Below are 27996 nucleotides of genomic sequence, written 5' to 3' on the forward strand. Positions count from 1 at the left end.
CCTACCATGACTAACGAGCTCTGCTCTATAATTGCTACTTGGTTACTTTCGGGGAGGGGGACGGGGGATGGCATTGGGGAGCAGGGATCACAGGGGACTTTAATTTTTAATCTTTAATATTTTAGTTTTCTTACAATGAAAGTATACCCGTGCATCACCATGTAACAAAAATATATTATTTAATATGAATACAGCAGGTGTTTTCTTACTGAAAATTAAATGCTAAAAAATATCATTCTTAAAATACACACACAAACACCCAACAAATTAATGGTTCTTTTTGCCCAGCTGGTACTCTGAAGAAACAGACTGGAGGCAGATAGCTCTGAGAACTTTCCAGGGCTAGAGGAAGTACTGGAGCATGACAATGCCTTGCCACTTTCTCTGCAGGTAGAAATAAGCAAAACCTAGACACACTGTGAAACTTCTTTCTGGTTCATTTATCATGAAATTGAAATGCAGATTCATAATCTTTTTTTTTCTTTCTTTTCTTTAGGTTAATGATGACTGCCTTCTCAATGACCTCAATTTATATGAGAGCAAAGTTGATTATATGACCAAGATTCAATTCAGCAATCTTGGAGAATTCTGGTCTCCTGACACAGTCTACTGTTCTGTGGCAAAGTTAGTGAGAGCCATGGGAGCTCTGTTTCTGGTCATACCGATCAATCTAAGTCAGGATTTCAGCCTTTGTTCCAATTAAAACAAAAAGCCAAAATGGGTTAGATGGATATCAAAGACCTCACTGAGTTGACCTGTCATAGACTACCCCACAATTTCAACTTCTTATTCAAGCCAGACAACAACTCTCTGGTCTTTGAACTCTACTTTTGAACCAAATGTCAGTGGCCAGATGTGCCCAGTCCCCAGCTTCACGGGCAGCAGGAGTAGCCCTAACAACCTTTACCTCTCAATCACAGTTGTGGTGACTTTAAAATGAGAGTTGTCCCTTCCCTCCCTGCCCCCTTCCCGCCCTCCCCAACTTGGCAATGCCAACTCTCTCAGCGAGTCTGCAAGCACCTAATTTCCTATATTAAATTCCTCTCTGCTTAAAATATCTTGAGTGGTTTCTGCTTCTGTCTCCCACACAGAATTCTGACTAAATACAGGTTGGAAGATGATATTCAGAAAGGAGACCCAAACACACACACACACACACACACACACACACACACACAAACCTAAGAGAAGGAGAAAAAACAAGATTAGAAAATCATTCCAAGAGCTCAGATATGTGAATAATTGGGAGTTCCAGAAAGTAAAGACATAGAAAATAGGGAGATGGAAGAAAGACATCTTCAAAGAAAGAATTCCCAAAAATATCCCAGAGCTGAAGTTTTTCAAATGGAAAGAGATAATTGAGAAACAATTAGACATTATGTGCCTCCTGATATGATGCAATAGGAAATACACAATCTCACCTGTAAAATATTCTTGCCAAAAACTGAACTGAAATCTACTACAGGATATTCAAGGCATGGTGTCACATTTTAAAAAACACCACAAGGGCCCAATCAGCCAAATTCAAACTGTGAGAAATTCTATGGGATAATTTACCCAGGTTTTTCAACAAATCAATTGTATTAAAAAAAAAAAAAAGAAAAGAGGAGGAGTAATTGTTACAGATTAAATGAGAATTAGCAACTAAATACAGTTGGTAGACCTTGAATCCTGACTTAAGTAAGCCAATATTTAAAAAGTCATTTTTGAGACAAATAGGGAAAATCAAACATAGACGGTATGTTAATTTCCTTAAGTGTGATCACAGAATTGCGGTTATGTCATTATTAGTTTTTAAATTCTCATCTGATAGAGAGATCTGTTAGAGCTACATACTAAGGTATTTACAAATACAATGATAAAATATCTGGGATTTGCTGTAAAATCCTCTTGCAAAAACGGTATGAAGGGTAGGGGTGGCTAGGTGGCTCAGTCGGTTAAGAATTGGACTCTTGATTTCTGCCCAGGTCATGATCTCAAGGTCATGAGATCAAGCCCTACACTGGGCATAGAGCCTGCTTTAAATTCTCTCCCTATGTCCCTCCCTGTGCACGTGCTCTCTCTCTCTCTCAAAAAAAAAAAATGGTATGAAAGATAGATCAAATATTAAAATAAAGCTGGGTGATGGGTATGTGGACTTTACTATTCTACTTTTGTGTTTGAAAATTGTTGTCATAATAAAAAGTGAAAGAAAGAAAGGAAGAAAGGAGGGATGGAGGAAATAAGGAAAGAAAGGGAAGGGAGGGGAAGTGAAGTGGGAGGAAGGAAAGAAGGAAGGAAGGAAGGAAGACCACTAGGTGTCTCAAGCCTATTAACCATGAAATTTCAGGGTAATAGGAACAAAAAGAAACTTAGAGAAACAAACTATGTTCTTACTTTACACATGTACATAAGAATGGCTGAATTAAAAAACAAAACAAAAACAAAACCGGACAACACCAAATGCTGACACAAATAGGAAGCATCAGGCACTCTCTTTCACTGCTGGTAGAAACTCCAATTCCGCTTTGGAAGACAGTTGACAATATTTTACAAAGCTCAACACAGTTTTGACATGCGATTTAGCAGTCATGCTCCTAGGTGTTCACCCAAATGAGCTGAAAACTTATGTCCACACAAAAACCTGCACACGGAGGTTTATAGCAGTTTTATTCATAATTGTCAGAAATGGAATCAAGGTATCTGTCCCTCAGTAGGTAGATCAAGTATTGCTAGGGCTGCTATAACAAAGTACCATGAACTGGATGGCTTAAAACAACAGAATTTCTTCTCTCACAGTTCTACAAGCTAGAAGTCTGAAATCCAGGTGTCAGGAGGGCTGGCAGGGTCAGAGGTCCCCCCGCTCTGAGACTCTGGGTAGAGTCCTTTCCTGCCTCTTCCTAGTTTCAGGGGTGGCTGTGGGTCCTTGGTGTTCCTGGGCTTGTGGCTGCCTCTGTCGTCATAGGGCCAGTTTCCTTTTTTTTATGAGGACATCAATCATAGTGGATTAGAATCCACCCTAATGATTTCATCTTGCCTAGATTACATCTGCAAAGGCTTTTCCAAATAAGGCCACGTTCACAGGTACCAGGGACTAAGACTTCAACATATCTTTTTGGAAGACATGAATCAATCCATTACAGCAGGTGAATGGACAAACTGCAGTGCATTCATACGATGGAATATTATTCAGTGATTAAAAGAAATGAGCTCTCAAGCTATAAAAAGACCAGGCAGAACCTTGAATCATACTGCTTAGTGAAAGAATCCAGTCGGTAGAGGCTACAGACTATATGATTCCAACAGCAGGACATCTGGAAAAGGCAAAACTAAAGCCAGTGTGAAAGAGAAGTGATTGCCAAGGATCAGGGTGAGGGCAGGGGGTGAGGGTTGAATAAGTGAATAGTTGAGTTTTGTTTGTGGGGTTTTTTTTTTGTCTTTTATTTTTTTGGTCTTAGCCTAAATGTTATTTAGAGAGAGCACAGAACCCCTGCGGACAGGATGGGGCAAAACAAGCCACACAATTCTGCCTCCTGCTCAGCATCTTCTCTTGTTGCCCCAGGGGCAGAAGGCACAGGGGAGCTTTAAGACGGTGAAACTGTTCTGTATGATACTGTAATGGCAGATACTGGGTTATGCATTTGTCAAAATCCACTGAACTGTACAACAAGAATGAACCCTGGGGCACGTGGGTTGCTGGGCTAGTGAAGTGTCTGACTCTTGATTTCGGCTCAGGTCATGATCTCAGGGTTGTGAGATAGAGCCCTGAGTCGGGCTCCACGCTGAGTATGGAGCCTGCTTAAGATTCTCTCTCTCTCTCGGGCGCCTGGGTGGCTCAGTTGGTTCAGCGACTGCCTTCGGCTCAGGTCATGATCCTGGAGTCCCGGGATCGAGTCCCACATCGGGCTCCCTGCTCAGCGGGGAGTCTGCTTCTCTCTCTGACCCTCTCCCCTCTTGTGCTATCTCTTTCTCTCTCTCTCAAATAAATAAATAAAATCTTAAAAAAAAAGATTCTCTCTCCCTTTCTCTCTCTGCCCCTCCCCCACCCCTGCTCATGTTCTCTCTCCCCCTAATGTAAACTTGAGTTAATAATAACATATCAATATTGGTACATCAATTCTAACTAATGTACAACACTAAACTAAGATGTTAATATTAAGGGAAACTATGGGTGGGTAGAGATTGGGTATATGGGAACTCTCTGTACTATCTTTTTAAATTTTCTATGAATCTAAAACTGCTCTAAAAAATAGTCTATTAATTTAAAAAAAAAAGTACTTTATGGAATCCAAGGCTCAAGTATCTTCCCTTTTAGAAAGTCTTTCCTGTTCTCCCACCACACTCCCAAGATGGGTTGGGGCCCTTCCCCGAGGCTCCCATAATATCCTGTGCATTTATATTCTTATGGCTGCATCTGTAACATTTTAATATCTGCTTGTGTCTGTCAATTAATAGCTGTGGTTTGCTGACCTCTGGCCTAGAATGCAGAGATGGTGAAAGCAGGTAATCCATGCAACCCGTTAGCAGATACTCAGGGATGCCTGGCAAAGGGCACTTCTGTTCCCTCAGCGTACCGATGACATCACTTGGGTGTAATTTTCATGAGCCCTCTGACCCACCAAGGCATTTTCTGGATGGGGACAGAAGGCACAGTCCGATTATATTAAGTCTTATTTCAACCTGAACAATCTCTAGATTATTGACCTTTTTCGTTTGCCAAAGATGGATCCTCATGGAGGAGTTTTTGCACTGGGAAACTCTTCCAGGGTTCAAATCCTGTATTTTTTTGTTTTTTTAAAAGATTTTTTTATTTATTTGACAGAGAGAGACACAGCGAGAGAGGGAACACAAGCAGGGGGAGTGGGGTAGGGAGAAGCAGGCTTCCCACAGAGCGGGGGAGCCCGATGTGGGGCTTGATCCCGGGATTCCGGGATCATGACCTGAGCCGAAGGCAGATGCTTAACGACTGAGCCACCCAGGCACCCCCTTAACGACTGAGCCACCCAGGCGCCCTTTTTTTTTTTTTTTTTAAAGATTTTTATTTATTTGACTGAGAGACACACATCGAGAGAGGAAACACAGCAGGGGGAGTGGGAGAGGGAGAAGCAGGCTTCCCGCCGAGCAGGGAGCCCCATGCGGGGCTCGATCCCAGCACCCTGGGATCACGACCTGAGCCGAAGGCAGACGCTCAATGACTAAGCCACCCAGGTGCCCCAAATCCTATGTTTTTAATGTCAAATCCATGCTGTTTACATTACCCAACATCCTCTTTCACTCTTGCTCAAGTTAAAAGTGTAGGGGTCACTGGCACAAATGCCTGTATGACAGATAATATAAATGAGAAAAGCAGACTCAGGTCAGGACAGATAACGTAAATGAGAAAAGCAGACTCGGGTTAGGAGGCGACCCTGGCACTTTGGAAAAGTCTATGCCTGACCTAGAGTGGGCAGTCACTCCTTGGCTTCAGCCAATTGTTGCCACACAGAAATGTAGACACAGTGTTGCCAGACAAGGCACTGAAGCAGATTTCTGGTCACACAGAAATCGCTCAGTCTTTAAAAAATGTTGGCAACTAACACAAATGGTTTAGAAATACTGGAGCTGGCATAGTGGGAGGATAAGGCATCATCCAATTGAAATGGGGTTTTATGATGGAGGGGAAATAGCAGGGAAAGGTGGAAGGTTAGGGGCAGCTTCTGGAGAACCTCGACACGGTCACACTCGAGGAGCTTATCACTTGTCTTCCAGGTCTGAGTAACCACCAAAGGATTTAAGCAAGAAAGGGAAGATAAGAATGGCATTTTTTAGAGTTGATGGGGGCAGGGCTGAGGGTAGGGTGATGAGTTAGAAGTCTTTCAGCTAAGTAAGGGTAAAGGAGAGATGACAAAGGCCTATTTACTTTGTTCTTTCTCCTACCAGACTGTAAACTCCAGGACAGCAGGGCCGGCCCAGCAGCCTTGTGCTTGCTGTGTCTCCAGCACTAAGTACAAAGCCTGCTCCATAAATATTTGTTGAAAGAATGCATTGAAGGGAGGGAGAGGAGGTGAGAGACATTCTGGAGAACTGAGTGAGGGGCTGTAAAGGCCAGTTTCTTTTCCTTAAGCTTCCCCTAGCAGCCTTGGGAAGGGCGTGTCTCAACGAAGAGATCGGAGACACGGGCTTCAAAAACAAAACAAAACAAAAGACTTGGCCGGTTCGATTCCTGGCACTTCACGTGGCCTCTCCTGTCCACAAAAGGAGAAAATGATGAGTGCCTCGAAGGGCTGAAGGGAAGATTAAGCGAAAATTGAGGGATGAGCAATTTCTGTCCTTCCCTAGGTCCAGTATTCCCAAACCACACAGCCAAGGGGGTTTGACCTCAGCTTCCGAACCGGTGGCGATTCCTTTTTGGGTGGGGAGGGAACCGATGAACCCGGCGTCTGTGGGCCTGGCCCTGCCGGGTTCGAGCCCAAAGAGGGAGCGCAGCACCGGGGGCTCGGGCCCGCCCAAGCCCTCGCTTCTCCCAGTACCCCCGGTTCCCACACTTTCTCCCCCCTCCAGCTCCGCCCCCTCTTCTCCCACTGCCTCTTTCCGCCCCCTGCCTCCATTTCCGTCCCCCTCCGTCCCCCCCCCCGCCCCGCTCCCGGTCCGCGGCGTCCGGGTCTCCGCACTCCTTCCTCCTCCCTCCGTCAGCGCCCCTCTCGGGCGGCCGGGGCAACCCCGTGTTCCGCTCGCCCAATGAGGAGCCGGCGCAGGGGCGGGGCGGGGCTCGGGCCGGAGCGGAAGTGGTGACCGGAGCGGAAGTGGAGCTGCCGCCACCGCCGCCGCCGATTCCGGAGCCGGGGTAGCTGCTGCCGCCGCCGCTACTGCAGCCGCCGCCGCTGCCGCCTGAGTGGGCTTGGGAAGGAAGCGGTCACCGCGCTCGGAGCTTCGCTCACAAGCGTCTTTGCTTCCTCTTGCCCTCCCCCGGTGAGTGCGGCGCGGGGTCCGCCCGGGGCCCCTGGGGGCCCAAGCGCGAAGGGCCCCCCCCCCCCCCGGCAGCGACCGCCGTGGCGACGCGGGCGACCCGCGGGTGGGCCCCGGGAGGTGGTGGCGCGCAGCTTCCCCGGCCCTGCGCGGCCGTCTGTGGCGCGGGCCCGGCCTGGCCGCGGCCCCTCCCTGTTTCCGGGGCCGGGCCCCTTAGCTCTCGGAAAGGCCCAGGCAGCCCTTGCCGCCTGCGGCCCTGCCCTGCAGGCGGGGTGCGGCTCCATACGGGGTCGCGAGGGACTTTGAGCCGCGGACCCCCGACCCTCCCTCCCCAACTACCTTCGATGCCCGCGCGACCCCTCCCTGCTCCTCGGGCGGCGAAACCCGACCCTTTAAGCCCTGTCACCCCTGCTCCTTGCTTTTTGGTTTCCAAAAATTAAAATTTAACCAAATACGGGCGAGTTTTCGAGCCCCAGGGCCTCTGTTGACCCCCTCTGGATGGGTAAGGGGTTTAACCTTGGGAGAGAGCAGAGGGAAAAACCCCCCCTCCCACTTTGCAGTAAAGCCATTTCATCATCGTTCGCTGGTTTGGGAGCCTGGCAGGACCCGAGATTTCCTGAGAAGCACAGGGTTGAGGGTTGAGTCAAGAAAATGCATTTGTTGGAACCGATTACTGAGTCAGGCCCGATCTCCAGGAAAAAAAAAGATCGGAGGCTGAAAATCGGGAGTGTTTTCCCACGGTATTTACCGTCATTTAATGCCAGCGTCTTTTGTCCTCACCCCAAATTCCCCCATACTGTGTGTTACCACGTTTTTAGGACTGAAATTTGCCTGGTGGCCTCCCTGGTGGTGGGGAAGGGATAGGATTGATTGGGCCCCTTTTCTTCAAAGGATTGAGTATATCTTTGTCTGTTGCAAATGGAGAATGCACGTAATGGGGTTTTCAAAGGTGGCAGTATTGGTAAGACAATTTGCCAACCTTTCCATAAAAATGCATGTCTCTTGTCCTTGTCTTCACTTCTTTTCTTTTTGGTAAGGTTAGATAGCATCAGACTCTGATTTTACTTGCCGGATGTGGGAGACCGGATTTGGCAGGATGATGTTAGGAACATACAAAATCAGGTCGCCACAGGATCCAAAAGGAAAGATGAAGCACTTTCAAGATTTTGAAAATTGTCTGCATTTCTCACTGTGTCTCAGTTGTTCATATGAAACCACACATATAGGCAGTTTATAGAACTGGACACGTGGCTACTCAGCTTTTCGCATTTTCTCTTTGGAAATGTGTATGTATAAATAATGTTTGATTCTTAGTGATTTTCTTCTTGACTGCTTCCAGTGTACCCCATTTCTCAGGAATATCTCAGTTGTCTGAGCCCTCATTTTTCTCGGATCTGTTTCCTTAGAAGCATACAGGAGGGTGAGGGTAAAACCTCTTAGTTTTACTAGACCCAACTTAGAATTTTAGGTGTGGTCTTCCAAATGAAGAGTAATAATCCAGTAGCAACTGCTGAATGATCTTCCTAGTCTCTCTTTTCAGTGAGATAAGAAACCATTAACCCATATTACAGATGAAGTCTTTATGAGAAATGAGGTAATTTGGCCTAGACCACACGCCTAGTTTTTAGATTGAATATCCTCATTCATCAGGAGCAAATATTTCTGGACTGTCAGCCCCTGGAGTATGGCCCCTACCCTATAATCTGTACATTTCCCATCATGCAGTGCTTGTGTTATGTTGAAGCCATTTTAGAATTGGAGCTCTATAGATCAGGGAGGCAGCCTCCATAAAACCAGGCTGAGCAAATCCCATGATGCTAGTTCCGGAGGCAGAGTCTCCAGAGATTTGAGCCACTGCGAAAAGTGCCTTTTGCTCATTTGGCTGTAGATACAGAAACAAAGAGCACTGGACCTGGAGTCAGATAAATTTGATTCAGGTCTTGCCTGCAGCATTTTCTAACTGTGGGATATTCAGTATGTTACTTAATCTCTGGTTCTTAGTTTATCTCCAGAGTTGTCTTGGGGCCTCTTTACAAACTGTAAACTGTTAAGTATAAGCTTTTGGTTTTGTTTTTTTAATCACAGAATTCACTATTAATGGCTTTTTTTTTCTCCAGCTGCATGCTGATGAGACCCATCCCTGCCTTGTATACATGTTGCTTTCAAAAATTGATATGTTATTGTAGAACTTTATTTTGTGTACAGCATCTCCAGTCTTTCTGAGCCTCTTTTCTCATCTGTACAATGCAAATGGTAATAGTCTTTGTTGTGTTCTTGTGATAAACTCAGTAATCAAAATAAGCATTTGGGGTATAGTAGGTGTTTAATAAATATTATTTGACCATATCCGTGAATATGCATAGAGACTAGATAACAGCGTATTGCTGTATAGCATAGACACATAGAATCTATCTGTGATTTATTCAGCAACTGATGAGGTAGCATCAGGGCAAATAGTCTATAATAAAAATAGTATCACGTTGCCTACTATGTGCCAAGCTTTGTTCTAAGCCCTTTACACAAACTAACAAAGCCTTCATAACAACCAGTGATAGCTAAGTATTATTAGCCCCATTTTACAGATGAGGAAACTGAGGCAGAGGAGAGTTAAATATTTTTCTCCGGGGTACACACACACACACCCCACATGCATGTGCACGTACCCACACAGCACAAGGTAAGTAAGTACTGGAGCCAGGAATCAAACCCAGGCAGTCTGGCTTTAATGATAAGTGTCTACCAGTGGTGGAGCATGTTTCATGTGAACACCGTTTAGTCCTTAATTTTTCTTTACATGTATCCATCCTATTGAATGTGTTTGGACAAGAATTTTAGCTATTTTTGAAGATACTTGTGTAATTTATTGCAGGGACTATACTCCTTCTGGCCTGTGGGGATGATACTGCTGGTGTGCATCAGGAAGCAAGCTTGTGAAAAACCCAGTGTTTCTAGCCTTTGCTTCATACTAGGGAGACAGTTCATCAGTTACTTTGTTCCATGCTGATTTATCTAAGACTTGGTTCTTCATCTAACAGAATTTGGTCAGGACTCCCATCACTAATTTTCGTTTATCATACTACTTTTTCTGTAGATTTTTAGATTTTCCATATTTTGTCGGGGAGGAAGAGATGAGGAAATAGTAAATTATAATAGTGAATTATGTCCTATTCGGCTTCCTGTTCTTTTGGTGGCACCAAACTGGGCAATTTTCCTTTGATTAAGGATACCCCAAAATGAACTAAGATTGACTTGTAAAGGGACTTTCCGTTCCTTGGTTCCTACATTTTTCTAGGGAGAGGTGACAGACAATTCACACTAGCAGGGGGGGGCAAGAAATTCATTGGATAAAAGCAATTTTTAAGCATTACAACCATCTTGGTCTCCACACGAGTATGGTTCTGGCAGTCATCTGTATGTCATGGGGGAGAAACATAACAGTTGGAGCTGGATTCTAAGGGAATTTTTCTAAGGGGAATACTTAGGGAAGAAAAAGAGACTAAAGTACTTTCTATTTTGGGATACGTGTGCTAAAAGCCAAGTAAGAAAGCTTACTGCTTTCTGGGCTAAAAGATCTTCTAGTATAGGCATAGTTACGTGTTTCTAATATGTACTTATAATGAGTTGAGATTGATTGATGGCCTCAAGAGAACGAGTCATTCCCAGCAGACTGTAGGTTAGAGAGATGACTTTTTTTTTTTAATATGGCCAGTCCTCTCTTATGTAAGTTTCTTCCTGTTAGTTTTATTTCATTGTTTTCCCTAAGAGACCCAGCAGTAAAAAGTTATTTCTGAATGGCCTTGACCTGGACACAGGTGACAATAAAGTAGATATGAGTCCTGGCCATTGTTACTATTTGCCCGCAAACCTCACCTTAAAGCTTATTTGACAGTCTGTTGAGCTTTTGGCATGTGCTGTTTTTAACTTAATTTTGATTTTTAAACTGGATAAATTAAGGCCAATCCCTGAAACCTCACTGTAATAACTGTATTTTTTTTTTTTTTTTTGAAAAATTGTCCATTCTGTCTTTCCCAAAAGTAAGCATTGAGAATCATAGTTGATTGTTAGGAGTTAGTGCCACACAGAGGAAAGCGTGTGTGCCCATTTTACCATGTGACCCTGGGCAAGTTACTCTTGGCATCTATAAAAGGGGACAGTGGCACCTACCTCATAGAATGTTTAGGATTAAATGAGTTGATAATAAAGCCCTAGTGCTTTACACATTTGGGTAAACTATAAATGATGGGTATTTTTGTTATATTTACTGAATCAGCTGGTATGGACTTTTGAAAAGAGATGGACAGAAAGTACTCCAAGGGCTTGTTGAAACTCAGTTCGAATCTGTAAATATAAAAATTGAGAAATATTAGTCAAAAAGCATAGTATTGTTTCCTGATTGGAGCTGGGGTGGCTCTATTCTAAAGTAGACTAAGGCAGAGGATAAATATAGTCTGTACTTTATAGGTCAGGTGTGGTCTACTTACCTCTGTCCACATAGGAAATAACAGCCTTGTTCACTTCTTTTAAAAAGTGCACCAAGTGATCAAATAGTCATACGCAGCATGGCACGCATTGTGCCACACGTTGCGTACCCAAAGATAAAAGTCTGGGTTCCTAACCTTAAGCTCACGGTCCAGTGTGGGAGTCAGTAAAGACATTTACAGTAAACTGTACTAAGTGCTACTTTAGAAATAGGCATAGGTAAGTTAACATATGCCTTTCTTGTAAAAGTCTTTAAAGAAATCCATCTGGATTTAAAAGAAATGAGGCGTGTAGGAAGTGTCCCTTCCCTGGCTGACCACGTTCGTTAGAATTTTGTGTGGCTGCCATTTGAGTGTTTACAGTGTGTAGAGACTTAAGTATTTTGCATCATGAACTGAGTTACTCTTTCCAAGAACCATATTAAATAGATTTGCCTGTTTTATGCATGAGAAAACAGATCAGGTAACCTATGGCGTTGGTGTATGGTACTGGTAAATTGGGCTGGGTCAGTCCATTATGTAGGTGGGCTCAAAGTTTTTGAACCCTATTCACAGAATTGACCAATGGAGCTGTGTTTATGGATCAGAATTAGCAGATTGTCTAGGATTGATGACCTAACACCAAGAGGTTAGTTTGTTGTCCTGTCTGCTGTTGATTCACAGTGCGTGACCTTGGGCATATCATTCAGTACCTCCATTTTTAAAAGTTTAATTCTGGCTAATTGGACATAATTAACAGTGATACTGAACAACTGATGTGGAAGAGGGAAGAGATTTTGAAGTGGAAGTGAAGTTTGCCTCCACAGTTCTGTGTTTGCTGGACATCAGTGCTAATGATTTTGTATTTAGGACATGCTGTGTTTAATTTTCTAACAGAGAACTGGCAAATGTTTGAATGGAGATCAGTTTATGACAGGACTGTGAAATTTGTGTGTAGAATGGCACGGAGACATTTTTAGAGTGGGTGTTTTTCAGTGAATAGTTTTCTTTAAGAGCTAGGAGTACTTCACTTTTTCTGGGTAACACCCCCTAACCACCCGGCCCCACTGACTTTCTCAAGTCGCTCCTGCTTAGCTTGGCATCTGTTTTTCCTTCAGCAGAGTGACTCCGGAACTGTAACTTTGGCCTTGTGGTGCTGTGGGTGCTGTCTGGAATGGTACGACTGTGAACGCTAGTCAGAATTTATTGTCAGTTCCTTACCCCATGCAAGCTTGTGAGTCTAGATTTTTAAGATGCACCTGTCAGTTTTTTCTCCAGATGCATAACTCTACTCATCTCTTTATCTGCTTTGGCCTTTGATTTTCTCAGTTTCATCTAGAAAAACATACTGTGCTCTTTATTCATACATTGGTGTTCCTTGTACCTACCTGGAGTATCCTTTTTCTCTCCTGGCAGAACCTCTCCAGCCCAGAAAACCAGGGAGGACCCAGCCACTTTTAAACCAAACCTCTTCCCTCTAATTCTAGCTGGTTGCTTCTTCAAGAAGCTTTATAACCCTTAAATATGTGCCGTCTTCTGTTCCTACCAGGGGAGTGTAAGCTCTCAGAGGCGAGCACCACGCTGTTCTAATTGTATTTCTTGTGAATTCTGAGAAAAGTTCCTAGACATACTGGTAGTGTTTTCATTACAGTGGTTTCAACACACATTAAATTATATGCACTACATTTTTATGAAATAGCATAAGAGTAAGAATGTGTTGGAGCGTCTAGATGGCTCAGTCAGTTGGGTGTCCTACTCTTGATTTCAGTTCAGGTCATGATCTCAGGGTCGTGAGATCCAGCCCCGCGTGGGGCTCCATGTACTGAGCGTGGAGTCTGCTTGAGATTATCTCTCCCTCTGTCACCCCCCCCAAAAAAACCCAAACCAAAACAAAAAGGGTAAGAATGTGACTACTGAGCCTTTACTCTGACCAGCATCATCTAGCCATTTTTTTGTACATCCTTGATAACTGCTAATGTTTCCTTTTAACATTTAAGGAAACTGAGGTTCAGAGAAGTTACTCTAAAAATCGCCTAATTTCTCTTTAGAAGCTGAGATTTGTAGTATGTAGGGCTTTCCTAGAAACATTCCACTCCTGTGTGTTTCATAATGGAGGTTTAGTAATCCTCACACATGATAGATAATGGAATCTTCAATTTTAAATTTCTAGGAAATTATCAAATTCAGTTAAAGCTCAGTATTTCAGAATTGAGCATGGGGCGCCTGGCTGGCTCAGTCAGTAGAGCATGCAACTTTTGATCTCAGGGTTGTGAGTTCAAGCCCCACATTGGGTGTGGAGCCTACTTACAAAAAAAAAAAAAAAAAATTAAGCCTCTTCTTTTCCTTGAAAACAAAACATAGCTGAAAGTTCACTACTTCTAAAGGTCACATTTCACAAGGGCATTCTCTTCCTTTGCAAGGCTGCTTTTTTTTTTTTTAATACGGTTTAACAGTGGGTAGCCATTTGTATTTTTATTTTTTCCATCTTATACTTGGATGTCTGCTTCTGGCCCCTGGGAGATGGCCTCTGAGTATCCTGAACCTGGATAAGAGAAATCCCTTAGGCAAAGAATTTTGAAATAGAGGGCCTTGATTGGTTCATAGATAACTCTTATTTCAGCATTTACTGTCAGACTTGAGGTTTTATGTATTTGAAGGAAATTCTGTTATTTCATGGGCACCTTTAGAATTATTTTTCATAATTTTTTAGGGGTGTTTTACGAAAATAAAATACTTTTGCACATCTTTTTCTCCTTTTTCCGATTATATGTATCTCTTTAACAGATCTATGACATTAAATGTCTTCTTTAGACAACCACATAGTCTTGGACCAGCTGTTCCTCTTAACCTCTCCCCTATTAGATATTTAGATTGTTTCCAGTTTTTCACTAAGCATTGCTGATTTAACCAGCACATGCTTCCCATTCCTCTGAAGTGCTGCATCCAGTGGCTTAGAACAGATAGACACCCATCATCATCCTGTGGCTGTGCTTGAGAACTGTTCGGAGGCATCTCTGTGTCTTCCAGATTTGTGCCCAGCACAAGGAAAAGTTTGCTCTGGTGTCTTTGTGCTATTAGTGCCAGGCCTGATGGTGAAACTGCAGTCTTTTAAGGTTTTTTAGGAGGCAAATAAAGGCTCTCTTGCTGAGGTTTTTCTTGGTGTAGGACGTTGGTTGAAAGTTAGAAGAAAAGTAGGTCCTGATTATAAACCATCACTTGTTAGCATTCAGTTCAAGAAAATTCAATTAGGAACTATTGGGTAAAAGTGTTACAGTTTGAGGCTATTGAAGGGTGGAGTCTTATCTAGGAATGTTAACGTTAACACTGTAACATACTCACTTCCTGTAGGAGATGAATCTAGACTTGCTTTCCTTTTCATGGGTTGTATGTTAAGTAAGTAAGAATCCCAGCTCACGCTGTGGTCTGAAACAGTGATGTGTAGGTCCTGTGAGATGAATAATAGTACTTCGATTTGGTTTGCATGATGCATTTTTAAAAAAGATTTCCTTTAATTACCTGCATCTCCTCTTCACAGCACGTCTTCTGAGGAGGGTGCTGTATCTCCAGTGTACAGATTGGAAGGCTGACGATGAACAAGTGCCCATGGCTTTGTAGTACACATCCCTCTCTTAGACCTAGTTGTGCTGCCTTTCTGCTCTTCCGCATACAGCTGCCCTGGGTTCTTTCTGCTCTCTCAGTACTGATTTGTTGAGAAAATTTACAGGGGCGCCTGGTTGGCTCAGTCGGTTTAGGCGTCTGCCTTTGGCTCAGGTCATGATCCCAGGGTCTTGGGATCGAGCCCCTCATTGGGCTCCCTGCTCAGCGGGGAGTCTGCTTCTCCCTCTGCCTCTCCCCTCCAGCTTGTGCTTTCTCTCCCACCCTCTCTCTCTCTCTCTCTAATAATCTTTAAAAAAAAAAATACAGCTACTTATCTGAGCATTAGTTTTGTGCTTGGCACAGTGTGAGACCTTAAATGAGAAACACATGTGAAGCTTTCCTTTGAGGACATATACACATGGAACTGCTTGTAAAAGGACACTACTCCTTGTCTGTACCAGCAAACATGTAGTGTAGGCCCTGGACGGTGGGATAGGCTACAGGTGCACTTGGATTCACAGGCTGGTACCTCAGTGGGGGGGCCGGGGTAACCATGGAAGATTTTTTAGCCAGTTGGATGGATAGAGTTTGCATAGGCAGGAAGTAAATGGGAGAGCATTCTAGATGAAGAAACTAGAAAAGCAATTTCAGGGGTGTTTGAGCGTGACATTTATAGGGTATTCGAGATGTCCAGCTGGAGAGAAAGGTACATTTTGGAGTGTGGCCAGTGATAAAGCCTGACAGGTATGGAGGAGCCAAAATCATGAAGGACTTTGAAGGCCAGGCAGAGTTTAGATGGAGCTGCCCAAAAGAGAGTCATTCAAGGTGAGTGAGTGAGGGTGACGGCAGGACTAAGAGTCACTTTGTTTTTCTTCTTTTTTTTTAATTGAAGTATTGTCAATACGCAATGTACATTAGTTTCAGGTGTACGAGATAGTGATTCGACAAGTCGGCGTGTTAATTCTGTGCTCACCCAGATGTAGCCACCGTCCGTCACTGTACAGTGCGGTTACAGTACCACTAACAACATTCCCTGTGCTGCACCTTTGACTGAGTAATTTTGAAGTAGGGTGAAGGAATACAAAACATGGGGTTTTAATGTGCTTGTAAAGAACAGGTGCTTTGAATTATTTGAGCAGAGAGAAAACTGCCAAATTTGCAGTTTTATTCTTTCATTTGGGGATCTGTTCATTCAGCAGATGCTTGTTCATACTAATTATGTGCAAGACAGTGTGGGAGATCTGCCCGAAAGAGTTGATGGTGTGGCGAGGGACTTCAAGATATATACAAATAATTTTAGTACTGGAGAAATGTGATAGGACGTTAAGAGAGGTATAGATGAAATGCTTTGTTGAGAGTATATTACAATTTCCACATGTGACACTAGCTACCTGTGGCTTGTGGCTATCATATGAGACATCTCCAGTTTAGCGGCTTAAGAAAGGCTTCATGAAGGGGATGGCACTTGAGCCCTGCTGTGAAGAATTTTGTATGCTGAGTAAATGGGAAAAGACATTCCAGGCAGAGGGAGTGGCTTGGTGAGCAAAGACAAGGAGACAGAAAAGCAGACTGTAAGAAAACCAGTTTGGCAGAAGCACAAATTGTGTGGAAGGCATGTTTTGGCAAAAGTCGAGGAAGTTAGGTTGGAAAATCTTCAATGACAGGAGGGAATCTGACTATATCAGCAGGAGGGAACTTTAAAGAATTTTGAGCAGGAAGTGACTCGATCAAGGTTTTAAGAATGGGTCTGATCATAAAGACATGAAGGAGACTACAGGTAGTGGGTCTAGGGAGAGGGTGAATGGGAGGCTTAGTGCAGATGTAGAACTAGGAACAATTCCAGATCTCCCTTGTCTCCTGCCTTCCTCCAAACTGCTGGGTGTTGTGTAACCCATTTCCTGTTGAAATTGGTCTAGCTGCTTCAAAATCCGTGTTATATAAGTCAAAAGTTATGTAAGCAGTAGGCATCAGGACATTTAGCTGTGGATTTTGTTTGTTGTAGTTGGTGTGTGTGTGTGTGTGTGTGTGTGTGTGTGTGTGTGTGTGTGTGGAATTAAATTTTTTTTAAACAGACGGATACATTTTTTAAGGCATGCATTTGGTCTTACCATATCATTATGGCACTCAATGTCCAAGGGCTCTTCCATTGATCCTGAAGAATCTTAAAATGGTTGGCCCCCCAAACAGGCCACATTTGATTTTGAGAGAAATAGGGCATGTACCTTTGGGAGCTCCCAAGGAGTAGTCAGGATTCTCCAGAGAGGTGTGATTTAACTTTCAATGTTTGGGAGGGGAGCTTAATTGGGGGGCCTGGTAAGGCCAAAGAGTTTCATGGCATTTTTAGCAGTGTTGATCCTTTGTATTTCTCTATTACTCTTTTATAACCCTGCATGGGGCTCTGAATTGGCTTTTGGCCAGTACTTTATTAATCGGAATCTTTCCTGGTAATAGTTGCGCAGGTGCTGTTGGATGAACTTTGGAATGGGCCACTGAGTGACTGCTAACTTTGAATTTGTCTGCAGACTGGACATTTCTGAAGTTGTGTGAAAGTTAACTTCTGTCTTCTCACTTTGAGGAGCAATGAAGTAGGATTATCTGCTGCTGGAGGTTGTATCCTGACTGAAAGACTTAGTGGTCAAGAAAGTTAGACATAAACTGAGAAAGTATGTAATTTGAAGCCGAAGAATGGTGTCCTTTTGATGTACCTTTTTTTTTAAGATACTGTTTATTTGTCAGAGAGAGAAAGAATGCACACAAGCAGGGGGAGCAGCAGGCTCCCCGCTGAGCAACGAGCCCGATGCAGGACTCGATCCCAGGACTCTGGGATCATGACCTGAGCTGAAGGCAGACACTTAACCAACTGAGCCACCCAGGCATCCTTTTTTTTTTTTTTTTAAGATTTTTATTTATTTATTTGACAGACAGGAAGAGAGGGAACACAAGCAGGGGGAGTGGGAGAGGGAGAAGCAGACTCCCCACTGAGCAGGAAGACCGATGCGGGGCTCGATCCCAGGACCCTGGGATCATGACCTGAGCTGAAGGCAGACGCTTAACCAACTGAGCCACCCAGGTGCCCCCCTTTTTTTTAAGATTTTTATTTATTTATTTGACAGACAGCGAGAGAGGGAACACAAACAGGGGAAATGGGAGAGGGAGCAGCAGGCTCCCTGCTGAGCAGGAAGCCCGATATGGGGCTCCATCCCAGCACCCTGGGATCATGACCTGAGCCGAAGGCAGACGCCTAACAAACTGAGCCACCCAGGCGCCCCAGATGCCCCTTTTGATGTACTTTTCTCAGAGTAGACTAGGCTGTGTTGTGGCAACAAACAGCACCAACATCTCAGTGACTTCACCCAACAGATTTCTTTTTCACACTGCCATGGCCAGTGCCAGCCTGTAGGAGTCTCCGCACAACAGTCCCTCAGGGACTCAGGCCGCAGGCGCTATAGCACACCGTCGAGAGCACATGGCCTTCCAGGCACCTGATGTCAGAGAAGAGAGCCTGGCCAATGACACACAGGCTTTTCACAGTTTTCTCCTGGAAATGGCTTCATTTCTGCTGTTTCATGACACAGAACTCACCCTGTGACCCATCCTGAGTGCCTGGGGGCTGCCAGGAAATGTAGGAGAGCAAGTGGAATGTTTCGTGAGGATTATTATCTCTGTTGTAGTCTCATTCCAGTGACGTGGGTGAAGATGTCAGGCAGATCAGGTGAGACTCGCTTCACTGAGTGGAAGCTTAGAATTGGCAAGCCTTATGCAGGACGCAACTCAGGTATGACTTAGATAATAAGCCATGGGAAGAAAAATAGGATTCCTGGACTTAGAGAACCAACTCCTTCTCAATTGTTTAGATTTGGGGGAGATCTTACCATTGTGCTCCATCTAATAAAACAGTTTCATGTGGTAGGGCCCTGTCTGTAGGATTTCTCACTTGAAAATACAGAAATGACTTCAGGCAAAACCATTTTGTGAGGAGAGGGCAATACTTCTTTTGCTATTTTATTTTATTAAATATTTATTTGGCAGGAGGTGCAGCAGAAGGTGAGGGAGAAGCAGGCTCCCCGCTGAGCAGAGAGCCGGATGCGGGGCTCGACCCCAGGACTCCGGGATCATGACCTGAGCTGAAGGCAGCCACTTAACTGAGCCACCCAGGCACCCCTTCTTAAGCTATTTTAAAATTATTAATTGTTTTCAGTCTTAAATTGTGATACTGTGTATATTGTAACGAAAGAATTTGGGGTTTTGTGGGGGTTTTTTTAAAGATTTTATTTTTAAGTAATCTCTACACCCAACATGGGGCTCAAACTCGTGACCCCGAGATCAAGAGGTGCATGCGCTACTGACTGAGCCAGCTAGGTGCCCCTGTAAGAATTTGTTCTAAGAATACTGATACTTCTGCTACTATTTAAAGTAGTATTTACCGTATTATGCTTCAAGATAGTAGTGTATTTTTACACTGTGGCACAGATGGAGACATCGAAATTTAAATTTACAGTGCATAAAACTTATTGGTTAACAAATTTTTTTAGCTGCATATTATCCAAAAATTAATGCATTCTCTCTAAATGGTTATTATTATTATAGTGGGGAATTGACTGAGGTGAGGTGAATAATTGGAGGGGTATTTCCTGATCGGTGTATAGAGGATTTGGTAAGCTGAAGTCACTAAAATTTTTGTCTACTTCAGAAAAATTTTTAAATGAACTCAATTATGGTTTGAAGTTGCATCTTGAAAATACTCCTATCTCTTACAGCCTGTACCATATAGAAAATTAGTGCCTGATAATTTGTACCTAATACTCTAAACTTCCCAAAGCACCTTTACGGAGATTAGATCATTTGTTCTCACAGCAGCCCCACGGAGAGTAGGTAATGTTCTTACTTTCCAATAAGGAAATTGAAGTTCTCAGAGGTTAAGTGATGTGACCAAGGTCATACTCCACTTGCAAGTAGCAGAGCTGGTGCTAGAAAGAGCCAAATCAGCCTGCCTTTAGTTTATGCTCCTGTCTACAGTGTGTCTTCCAACTTAGCAAATTGCAGAAGATAACACAAAAATGGCTCCTATTTTTTTAGATTCCTACTGCTTGATGGGCACTGCCAGATGTAACATTTAAAGTCCTGTCTTTGCTTTAAGATTGAGGCAATCCTCAGACTTAAGGTGTTTTTCCTGATACTGTGGGGGAAAACCAGATTTGGCCAAAACCAGACAATTCCTGAAAGAAGTTAAGGAAGTGTATTTAGCATAAGCTTCTAAAGAAATAAGTTCTTCAGCAGCCTGCATGTGTTGGGGACGCAGATCAGGTTCGTGGGGACAGAGAGACTGGAGTCTGCGGTCTCTTAGCATTGTTGCCGGGCACAACCCTTGCCTTCTCTGAACCTCCGTTTTGTCACCTCGAGAGAGGGGGGAAGGGATTGTTGTGAACATATCTTCCTTTAGACTGTTGGGAAAATTAAGTGGCAAAACAATTAGCAAGGTACTTAGCCCCGTAAGTGCTCACGTTCAGTATGGCGGAAGGCATTTGCAAGTACACGTTTCATATTTACACATGATTCTTGCCAGACGGGTTGGAAGGAGGTTCACACATGCATTTCCAGGGCCCTGAAGCCTGACACTTGCTTCTCTCTCTCCCTCTCGCTCCTGTTCTAGGGAACGACCATGGATAAAAGTGAGCTGGTACAGAAAGCCAAACTTGCCGAGCAGGCTGAGCGCTATGACGACATGGCTGCGGCCATGAAGGCCGTCACGGAACAGGGGCACGAACTCTCCAATGAGGAGAGAAATCTGCTCTCCGTCGCCTACAAGAACGTGGTGGGTGCCCGCCGCTCTTCCTGGCGCGTCATCTCCAGCATTGAGCAGAAAACCGAGAGGAATGAGAAAAAGCAGCAGATGGGCAAAGAGTACCGGGAGAAGATAGAGGCCGAACTGCAGGACATCTGCAATGATGTTCTGGTAAGAGACCAGGGTTTCGGTTTCCAACGGCGATTTCCAAACAGTATTAACGTAACGTTCAAATGCAAACTCTCCAGTGGCTCATGAGAGAAAGGTGTCTGAATATACTGGAAAGCTGCAGTCGGAACTGATTTTTAAGCATATGATGTGATTTTTCTCACCTCCTATTTGATCAGAGGTTGCTCATCACAAATGGGGTATTTTCCTCTCCCTTCAAAAAGACCTGTGACAAACAGGAGCGTTGCATCCACATCCCTCCATCTTTTCTTTAGAAATTGAGTGCGCATAGGCAGGCTCTCAGGTAGGTGCAGCCACAGATGGGCTGTTCTGTGGCCAAGCCGAGATGTCCTCTCCAGCCGGGGAGGCGGGAGCAAGAAGCCAAGCTCCCGGTCACTCTCTCCCAGTCATGTCCGCACAGTGTAAGGTCCTGAAAGTAAGCGACGTCTGTCAGTTCGGCCTGCGTTCCAAAGCCAAATCAAAAATGGTCTGGGGATCGTCCTCTTCTGGGTTTTATATAAGCCTTAGTCAGATGATTGATTCGTAACTATTTCGCTTTGGCCACAGTCTGGGGTTGGACGGGAGGGGTGCGTATCCTAGAGCAAATCATGATCATATTGTCTTTCCCTCACATCCTGAGCCCACTGGGAACTTTCTTTTTCTTCCAGGTGAAATCAGGTAAAAATGAACGGTAAGGGCTGCTTTGAAGGGAAAAGGAATTCACACTTGTGGATCTACCTCCTCCCCTGCTGGCTGCCTCTCCGAATTACTGCCCATGACACCTTTCTTTTGAAAACCAGTACAAAGTTTGTCAGCCATCAGGCAGTACTCCTCCTCCCTAAACCATAAGGAGTTACACCCTGTCTGTCTGCACAAAGAGTATTAAAATGACTACTGCCCCTTGCATCTTCTCACTTTGATTGATTAAGTCCCCTTACAACTAAGCTTTTGCATTGAGCTGCTCTTATTAGACTCGTGGTGTAAGAGTGTCACGGCTAAATTTGTTGCCTGTTGGTAATTTGGGGGTTTGTTAATGGTGCACTAATTCCTGAATGTTAGGTACATCTGGTATTCAGATGAAGTATGGCATGCATTCCAAGGGCAAGAAAGTTCCATAATTCCTGAAATGTAGACCAGCTTTTAAGAGCATCTGAAAGAATGTGAAGAAAAGCATGGTACTTACTGCCTCTTAACCAGTTTTTCAGGATGCCACATTCTAAAACAACTCTTCGAAAATATTGCTCTGTATACGAAGCTTGGACTCCTTCAGAACTGCTTTTGTTGTAAGCATAAATGTTTAAAGGAATTTATTATTAATAATAGTATTAGCTACTTTTTGAGTGCTTACTACGTGCCAGGCATCGTGTTAAGCGCTTTATGTACACTAGCTCATTTATCCTCATAACTACCCTAGAAGATGGCTGTTGTGCTTCCCCATTGTATAGCCGGGAAAACTGAGGCTCAGGGTGCTTAAATCTTTTGTCCAGGGGCACAGATGGTAAGCAGCAATGGAGGGATTTCTACCCAGGTCTGATTGATTTTCGACTTAGTTTTTGGCAGTTTTGCTCTATTATCACCTTTTTCCTCCCCAAAGAAAGATTTTTTTTTTTTTTAAATTACAGAAATAATACAGGTTCATGGTTTTAAAAAAGGGGGCGGGGGGTGACCAGGCAGACGAGTGTAAGTCAGAAAGTAAAAAAATCATTTCTAATCCTATCATATAGAGAATCATTATTAACATATTGATAAATATCCCTCAAGAGTTTTCCCTTATGTATTTGTGTGTACACATACATATTTTAATATTAAAATAGGATTCATGTGGTACTTACGATCTTTTTGTTTCACTCAGACTTCTTTTGAGAACCTTTCCATGTTACCGGTGTAGTTCTGCATCATCATTTTTAAGGCCTTACGTGGCATTCCATTGTATGGCTATACTTTAATCAACCCCCTGTGGATGGTCAGAGTGATTTTTAACTGAAGAATACAGGCATCTGCTGTTAGGACCTGGGCTAAAAACCACTTAAAAGCTTTGGATGCAAATTATGTTTTGTTTTTTTTTTTTAATCTTCAAAATTATTTAGAAGTGGTAGTGTGTCTTGAATCTCAAACATAGTTTTAACATCTTGTAAATAATATTTCCAGATTCTTAACAGAATGTGAATCATTTTTTAGGAGCTGTTGGACAAATATCTTATTCCCAATGCTACACAACCAGAAAGCAAGGTGTTCTACTTGAAAATGAAAGGAGATTATTTTAGATATCTTTCTGAGGTGGCATCTGGAGATAATAAACAAAGTAAGTAACTTTTTTTTTCTTTAAGAAATTTGACCAATAGTGGAGCCAGTTCTCCTTAATAATTTTAAACAGTTTTTGCTTTGTTTACCATAGATACGAACGTCACAGTACTGAGAATTTAAAAGACCATTAGCATTATGCGGACCTGTGGTTAGCAGGTCAGCATAACGGGGGTGGACAAATCAGTGTATCTAAGGGGAAAGTGCAGGGAACATTAAAAGTGTGATGCAGTATTTAAAGAGATCTTTCTCTTTCTTTTTTTTTTTTTTAAGATTTTATTTGTTTATTTGACAGAGAGACAGCGAGAGAGGGAACACAAGTAGGGGGAGTGGGAGAGGGAGAAGCAGGCTTCCCACTGAGCAGGGAGCCCCATGCAGGGCTCGATCCCAGGACCCTGGGATCATGACCCGAGCCAAAGGCAGACGCTCAACAACTGAACCACCCAGGCGCCCCTAAAGAGATCTTTTTCTTAAAAAAACAAACAAACAAAAAAACAACTTTTTCTTGAGGATTATCCGGTATCTCTGTTTTTATTTTTTATTTTATTTTATTCTATTTTTAAAGATTTTATTTATTTCACAGAGAGAGACAAAGCAAGAGAAGAAACACAAGCAGGGGGAATGGGAGAGGGAGAATCAGGCCTCCCGCAGAGCAGGGAGCCCAACGCGGGGCTCTATACTAGGACCCTGGGATCATGGGTCATGGGTCGAGCCAAAGGCAGACAGACGCTCAAAGACTGAGCCACCCAGGTGCCCCGATATCTCTGTTTTTAGAAGTAAAACTTTAAAATGTCTGATAGTACAAAACCACCATAGTAAATAGTGATTCGTTTTCTTTTATCACATAAGCGTTTTGTGATGGTGAGAACTACAACTCTGCTTTATTAAGTGCCTACTCTGTGCCAAGTATTTTAGTCTCATTTATTCCTTACACATTCTAGGAGTTCCGGTGGGGATCTGCCCGTTTTTCTGATGAGGAAACCAAGGCTCACGGAGGCTTTCACTTATTCCAAGATTCACATTTAGTGAATGAGTGTTGGGAATTCGAGTTTGAGTTTGTTGACTCTATAAAGTCCATGATTCTTCCCCTGGAGCATATTGTTTCCCATGTCCTATCTTGTTAAAGGTTATTTTTGCTTTCCCCCAAAGCATTTAATGCAGTACTTGGCTTAGAATAAACATGTAACAGATGGTTGTTAATCAGATGGTGGAGACACTGACCCCTTGTTTGATCAGTCCTCATTCCTGCGTGCTGTGGTAAAATAACTGGATGGTCATCCAGCATGTGATGACCTAGGAAAGAACCTCCCCTTTAATGTTCTTATCTTTCTTATAGCCACTGTGTCGAACTCCCAGCAGGCTTACCAGGAAGCATTTGAAATTAGTAAGAAAGAAATGCAGCCTACACACCCAATTCGACTTGGCCTGGCACTGAATTTCTCAGTCTTCTACTATGAGATTCTAAACTCTCCTGAAAAGGCTTGCAGCCTGGCAAAAACGGTGAGAAAGACCCTCTGTGGTTTCTGATGGTAGTAAAACACTGCTTGTGTGTGTGTGGTGGTTTTTTTTTTTTAATAACTTCTTTTTATTGCCTGAATTTAACAACTCATTGTCCTAGATCTCTCTGAAGATGTTCTGGAGAGAGGAGTAGATCTTTTGTGACATAAATACAGACCTATCACTTTTTGATTTCTTCTCAACATCTCCTGCTGATTTTTGTTTTCGTTGTGTAATTACTGGTTTGGGGGTCGTTGTGGAAAAATCAGGGGGAAGGTAATGTGTTGTTTCTTGTCAAGCTTTGGGCTCTGTAGGCCTCCAATATGTATTGTAGTCCTTGTACTGAGATTTGAAGTTACAGCTGTACGAAAGAACTCAGACCAGGTTTTCTTTGTGCTGGGTTACCTCCTATCTTCTATTAATTCAGCCGCCTTTTCTACATATTTTTTAGTCTTTCAACATGCACAGTGTTATTTAAATTTTTTTTTTATTTTGGAAAAAGTACGTGAAATGAATTCTCTAAGGTCTGTCATTTAATTGAATCAGATTTAGTGGTGTGAACTTCTGTTTTCCCTTTATTCCTTGTATCCAGACCTTTTGAGTTTTAGTAAAGAAAGAAAAGGATTACCAGAAGTATCTTTGGCAATTAAAAAATTATGTGGATTTGTGCTGGGTTGACAGTAATACCTGCTATCTTATCACATACAGTGAAGTTCCTATCTGGGAATTTTTTGTCATTGTTGGTTGGTGCTTTATAAACATGCATTATCTGTTGAAACAACTAGCAAACAAGGTCATTAATAATAGCCTCAGTTCCCCCAAAGTAGTGTACAGGAAAAGAAAGTATATTCACTTGTTAACAGAAAAAAATTGGGCTAAACTAGCTCGAGAGAACCTGTGACAGTCAGCTAAAGGCTCTTTGTTGTAGGCATTTGATGAAGCAATTGCTGAATTGGATACACTGAATGAAGAGTCTTACAAAGACAGCACCCTGATCATGCAGTTGCTTAGGGACAATCTCACAGTAAGTACTGCTGGTTTACAACACTGCTTTTGGAGGGTTTAGAGTCTTGTTCCTATCACCCACCTAAGAATTCATTATTGCCTAAGACTTGAGGGGATTTGTACCCTGTAAGTAGTTAAATGTACTAAATTGTTAAATTGGTTGTAAATGACTGCTAAAGTTTTGGCCTTCGCAGTTCTTGCGGCCTGCAGTAAGACAGTAAGAATTTGAAGCAGTTAAGTGAGATAAGGTGGTCCAGACTGGACCTACCTCCCTGAGTGCATTTTAGGAGCCCTGTTTTGATTAGAGCTCTGTTTTTCTCTTGCAGCTGTGGACGTCGGAAAACCAGGGAGATGAAGGAGATGCTGGGGAGGGAGAGAACTAATGTCTGTTGTGCTTCGTGATCTGTTCAGTGTCACTCTGTACCCTCCACATATATCCCTTTGTGCGATAAAAAAAAAAAAAAAAAAAAGAGTCGTACGTCGACTTTCAATTTTTCACAGCCTCAGCCTAGCAAAATGGTCCATGGGATAAACAGCTGGTGTTTGTATCTGAAACTCAGATTGGTCACATAAATGCCACGGCATTCTGAAATTTTGATTTTGATTAACATTGATAGGATTACTGTGTGTTGAATTTTTTTTAAACTGAACACTGTGATTATGGGGTTTTGTAACTTAGCAGAACTCTTACTGGTAGAAAAACTAGACCTGAATTATGTGTAACTTTTTGGAAAGTTTAATCTGATATCAAACTAGTCACTGAAATAACAGTTCCATTGTAAAGTTGTACAGAAAGTTATAGAGATTATATTGGGACGTGGAGTGAGACACCCGTCCTGTGACATTCAAATGTGACAGCAACTCACAGTAGTTCTGCCTGTTTTTGGGGGATTACAGACACTTGGCCAGTTTGGGCTGTTGCCCCTCGAAAGTTCATGACTGCAGATGTCCACAGTGTCTTCCTCTGAGTAAACTCGAAGCCTGAAATGGAAACTCCTTGTGGCAGATAATTGGGTTTTGACACCAGGAAAAGGTCCAGTGTTCCTAGAACACGTGACTGACACCCCTTTCCCACAGCCATCTTACTGATTTGCAACTTGTGCTCCAGTAGTGGAATCTGTTTTCCTTGTAACCAGGACCTGAAGAAGAAAAAAGCCGTGTATCTTATGAATGGCCTTATCTGTTTTCCTGGGTAATACCTTTAAGAGTCATGTTCTGCAGAGATTGCCTTTCACTTAAGAAGTACTCAGTCTTTGGGTGCTTCCTAGCTTGGGGCTTTTAAATTTTGAAATCAAACATTCTTCCCACTGTCCTTTTTGACTGTTGACTTTGGTTTTTCTTTTCCCTCTTTAAGTTTCTGTCCTGTTTCCTTACATTTTTTTCTTTTTGAATTCTGTCGTTGTCTTCTGTTCTTTGTTTAATACTGTTTGGGCAGGGTGGGGGCCTCAAGGGAGTGAGCAGAGATGGTGAGCACTTTGGTCAGCAGGCCTCGCTTCAGAGTTGAGAAGAGCTTCCAGCACACAGCTCTGGCTTCCTCCGGTTCTCAGCACGCTTGTTGTTCTTCAGTCAGACCGAGATTGAATCAAAAAAGTGTTTTTAAATACCCATGATTTCTCCCTGTGTTGCAGCCAGCCCTGATAACGCTTGTTAGTACCTGTCACCAGATCTCCCAAGTGTGTTCCTCCAGCCAAGTTCACAGACCTGTTTGAACAAGACCCTATAAAGCAGGGAAGTTGCATGAACACCACAGTGGGGAGAGTCCAGAATAGCCAGGCCTACCAGTCTCACAGTACCCCCTCTCCCTTAAACATTCCATGTAGCTGTAGTGTCCACCTGTTTGTCCATCTGCTGAAATGAGAAAAGAAACATTCATGCACTGATTTAAAACCAAAAAAAAAGAAAAAAGAAAAAAAATCCCTCCCCCCTTTCTAGCTGAACAAAAATGTGCAGTTAATACTTGGCGCTTGAAAATGCAGTAGTGAATGTGGAACGAGCCTGTCTGTATATCTGGTAGCTCTTTCTTGCTTCCGTTTTTCCTTACCAGTATTCTGCCTCACGTTTGCTTCTGTGACGGTTATATTGCCTAGCAAGCACTCCTGTGGTTGTGAAAATAGTATAGCAAAAGAAAAAGAAAAATCCCCGGTTATTGATGTACTAGATTTGTGTATGTCTTTTAAACAGTTCTAGTTTCCACCTTAACACGGAATAATCAGGAAAAGTGTAAAAATTCAAAAGTGAAATAAAAAATTTTATCAGTTGCCTGTG

General features: G+C 43.1%; 1 protein-coding gene across 1 annotated transcript; it reads left to right on the top strand.

Annotated features, from left to right (window-relative positions):
- Positions 1-6724: 6724 nt before the first annotated feature.
- YWHAB (tyrosine 3-monooxygenase/tryptophan 5-monooxygenase activation protein beta) lies at positions 6725-27989 on the top strand. Its single transcript, XM_027621565.2, has 6 exons — positions 6725-6927; positions 20629-20931; positions 23107-23230; positions 24566-24729; positions 25655-25750; positions 26058-27989. Exons 2-6 carry the CDS (start codon positions 20638-20640, stop codon positions 26112-26114), a joined length of 735 nt encoding a protein of 244 aa, XP_027477366.1. The 5' UTR covers positions 6725-6927; positions 20629-20637; the 3' UTR covers positions 26115-27989.
- The last annotated feature ends 7 nt before the right edge of the window (positions 27990-27996 follow it).

Source organism: Zalophus californianus, chromosome 8, assembly GCF_009762305.2.
Source record: "Zalophus californianus isolate mZalCal1 chromosome 8, mZalCal1.pri.v2, whole genome shotgun sequence".
In the NCBI taxonomy this organism is placed as follows: Eukaryota; Metazoa; Chordata; class Mammalia; order Carnivora; family Otariidae; genus Zalophus; species Zalophus californianus.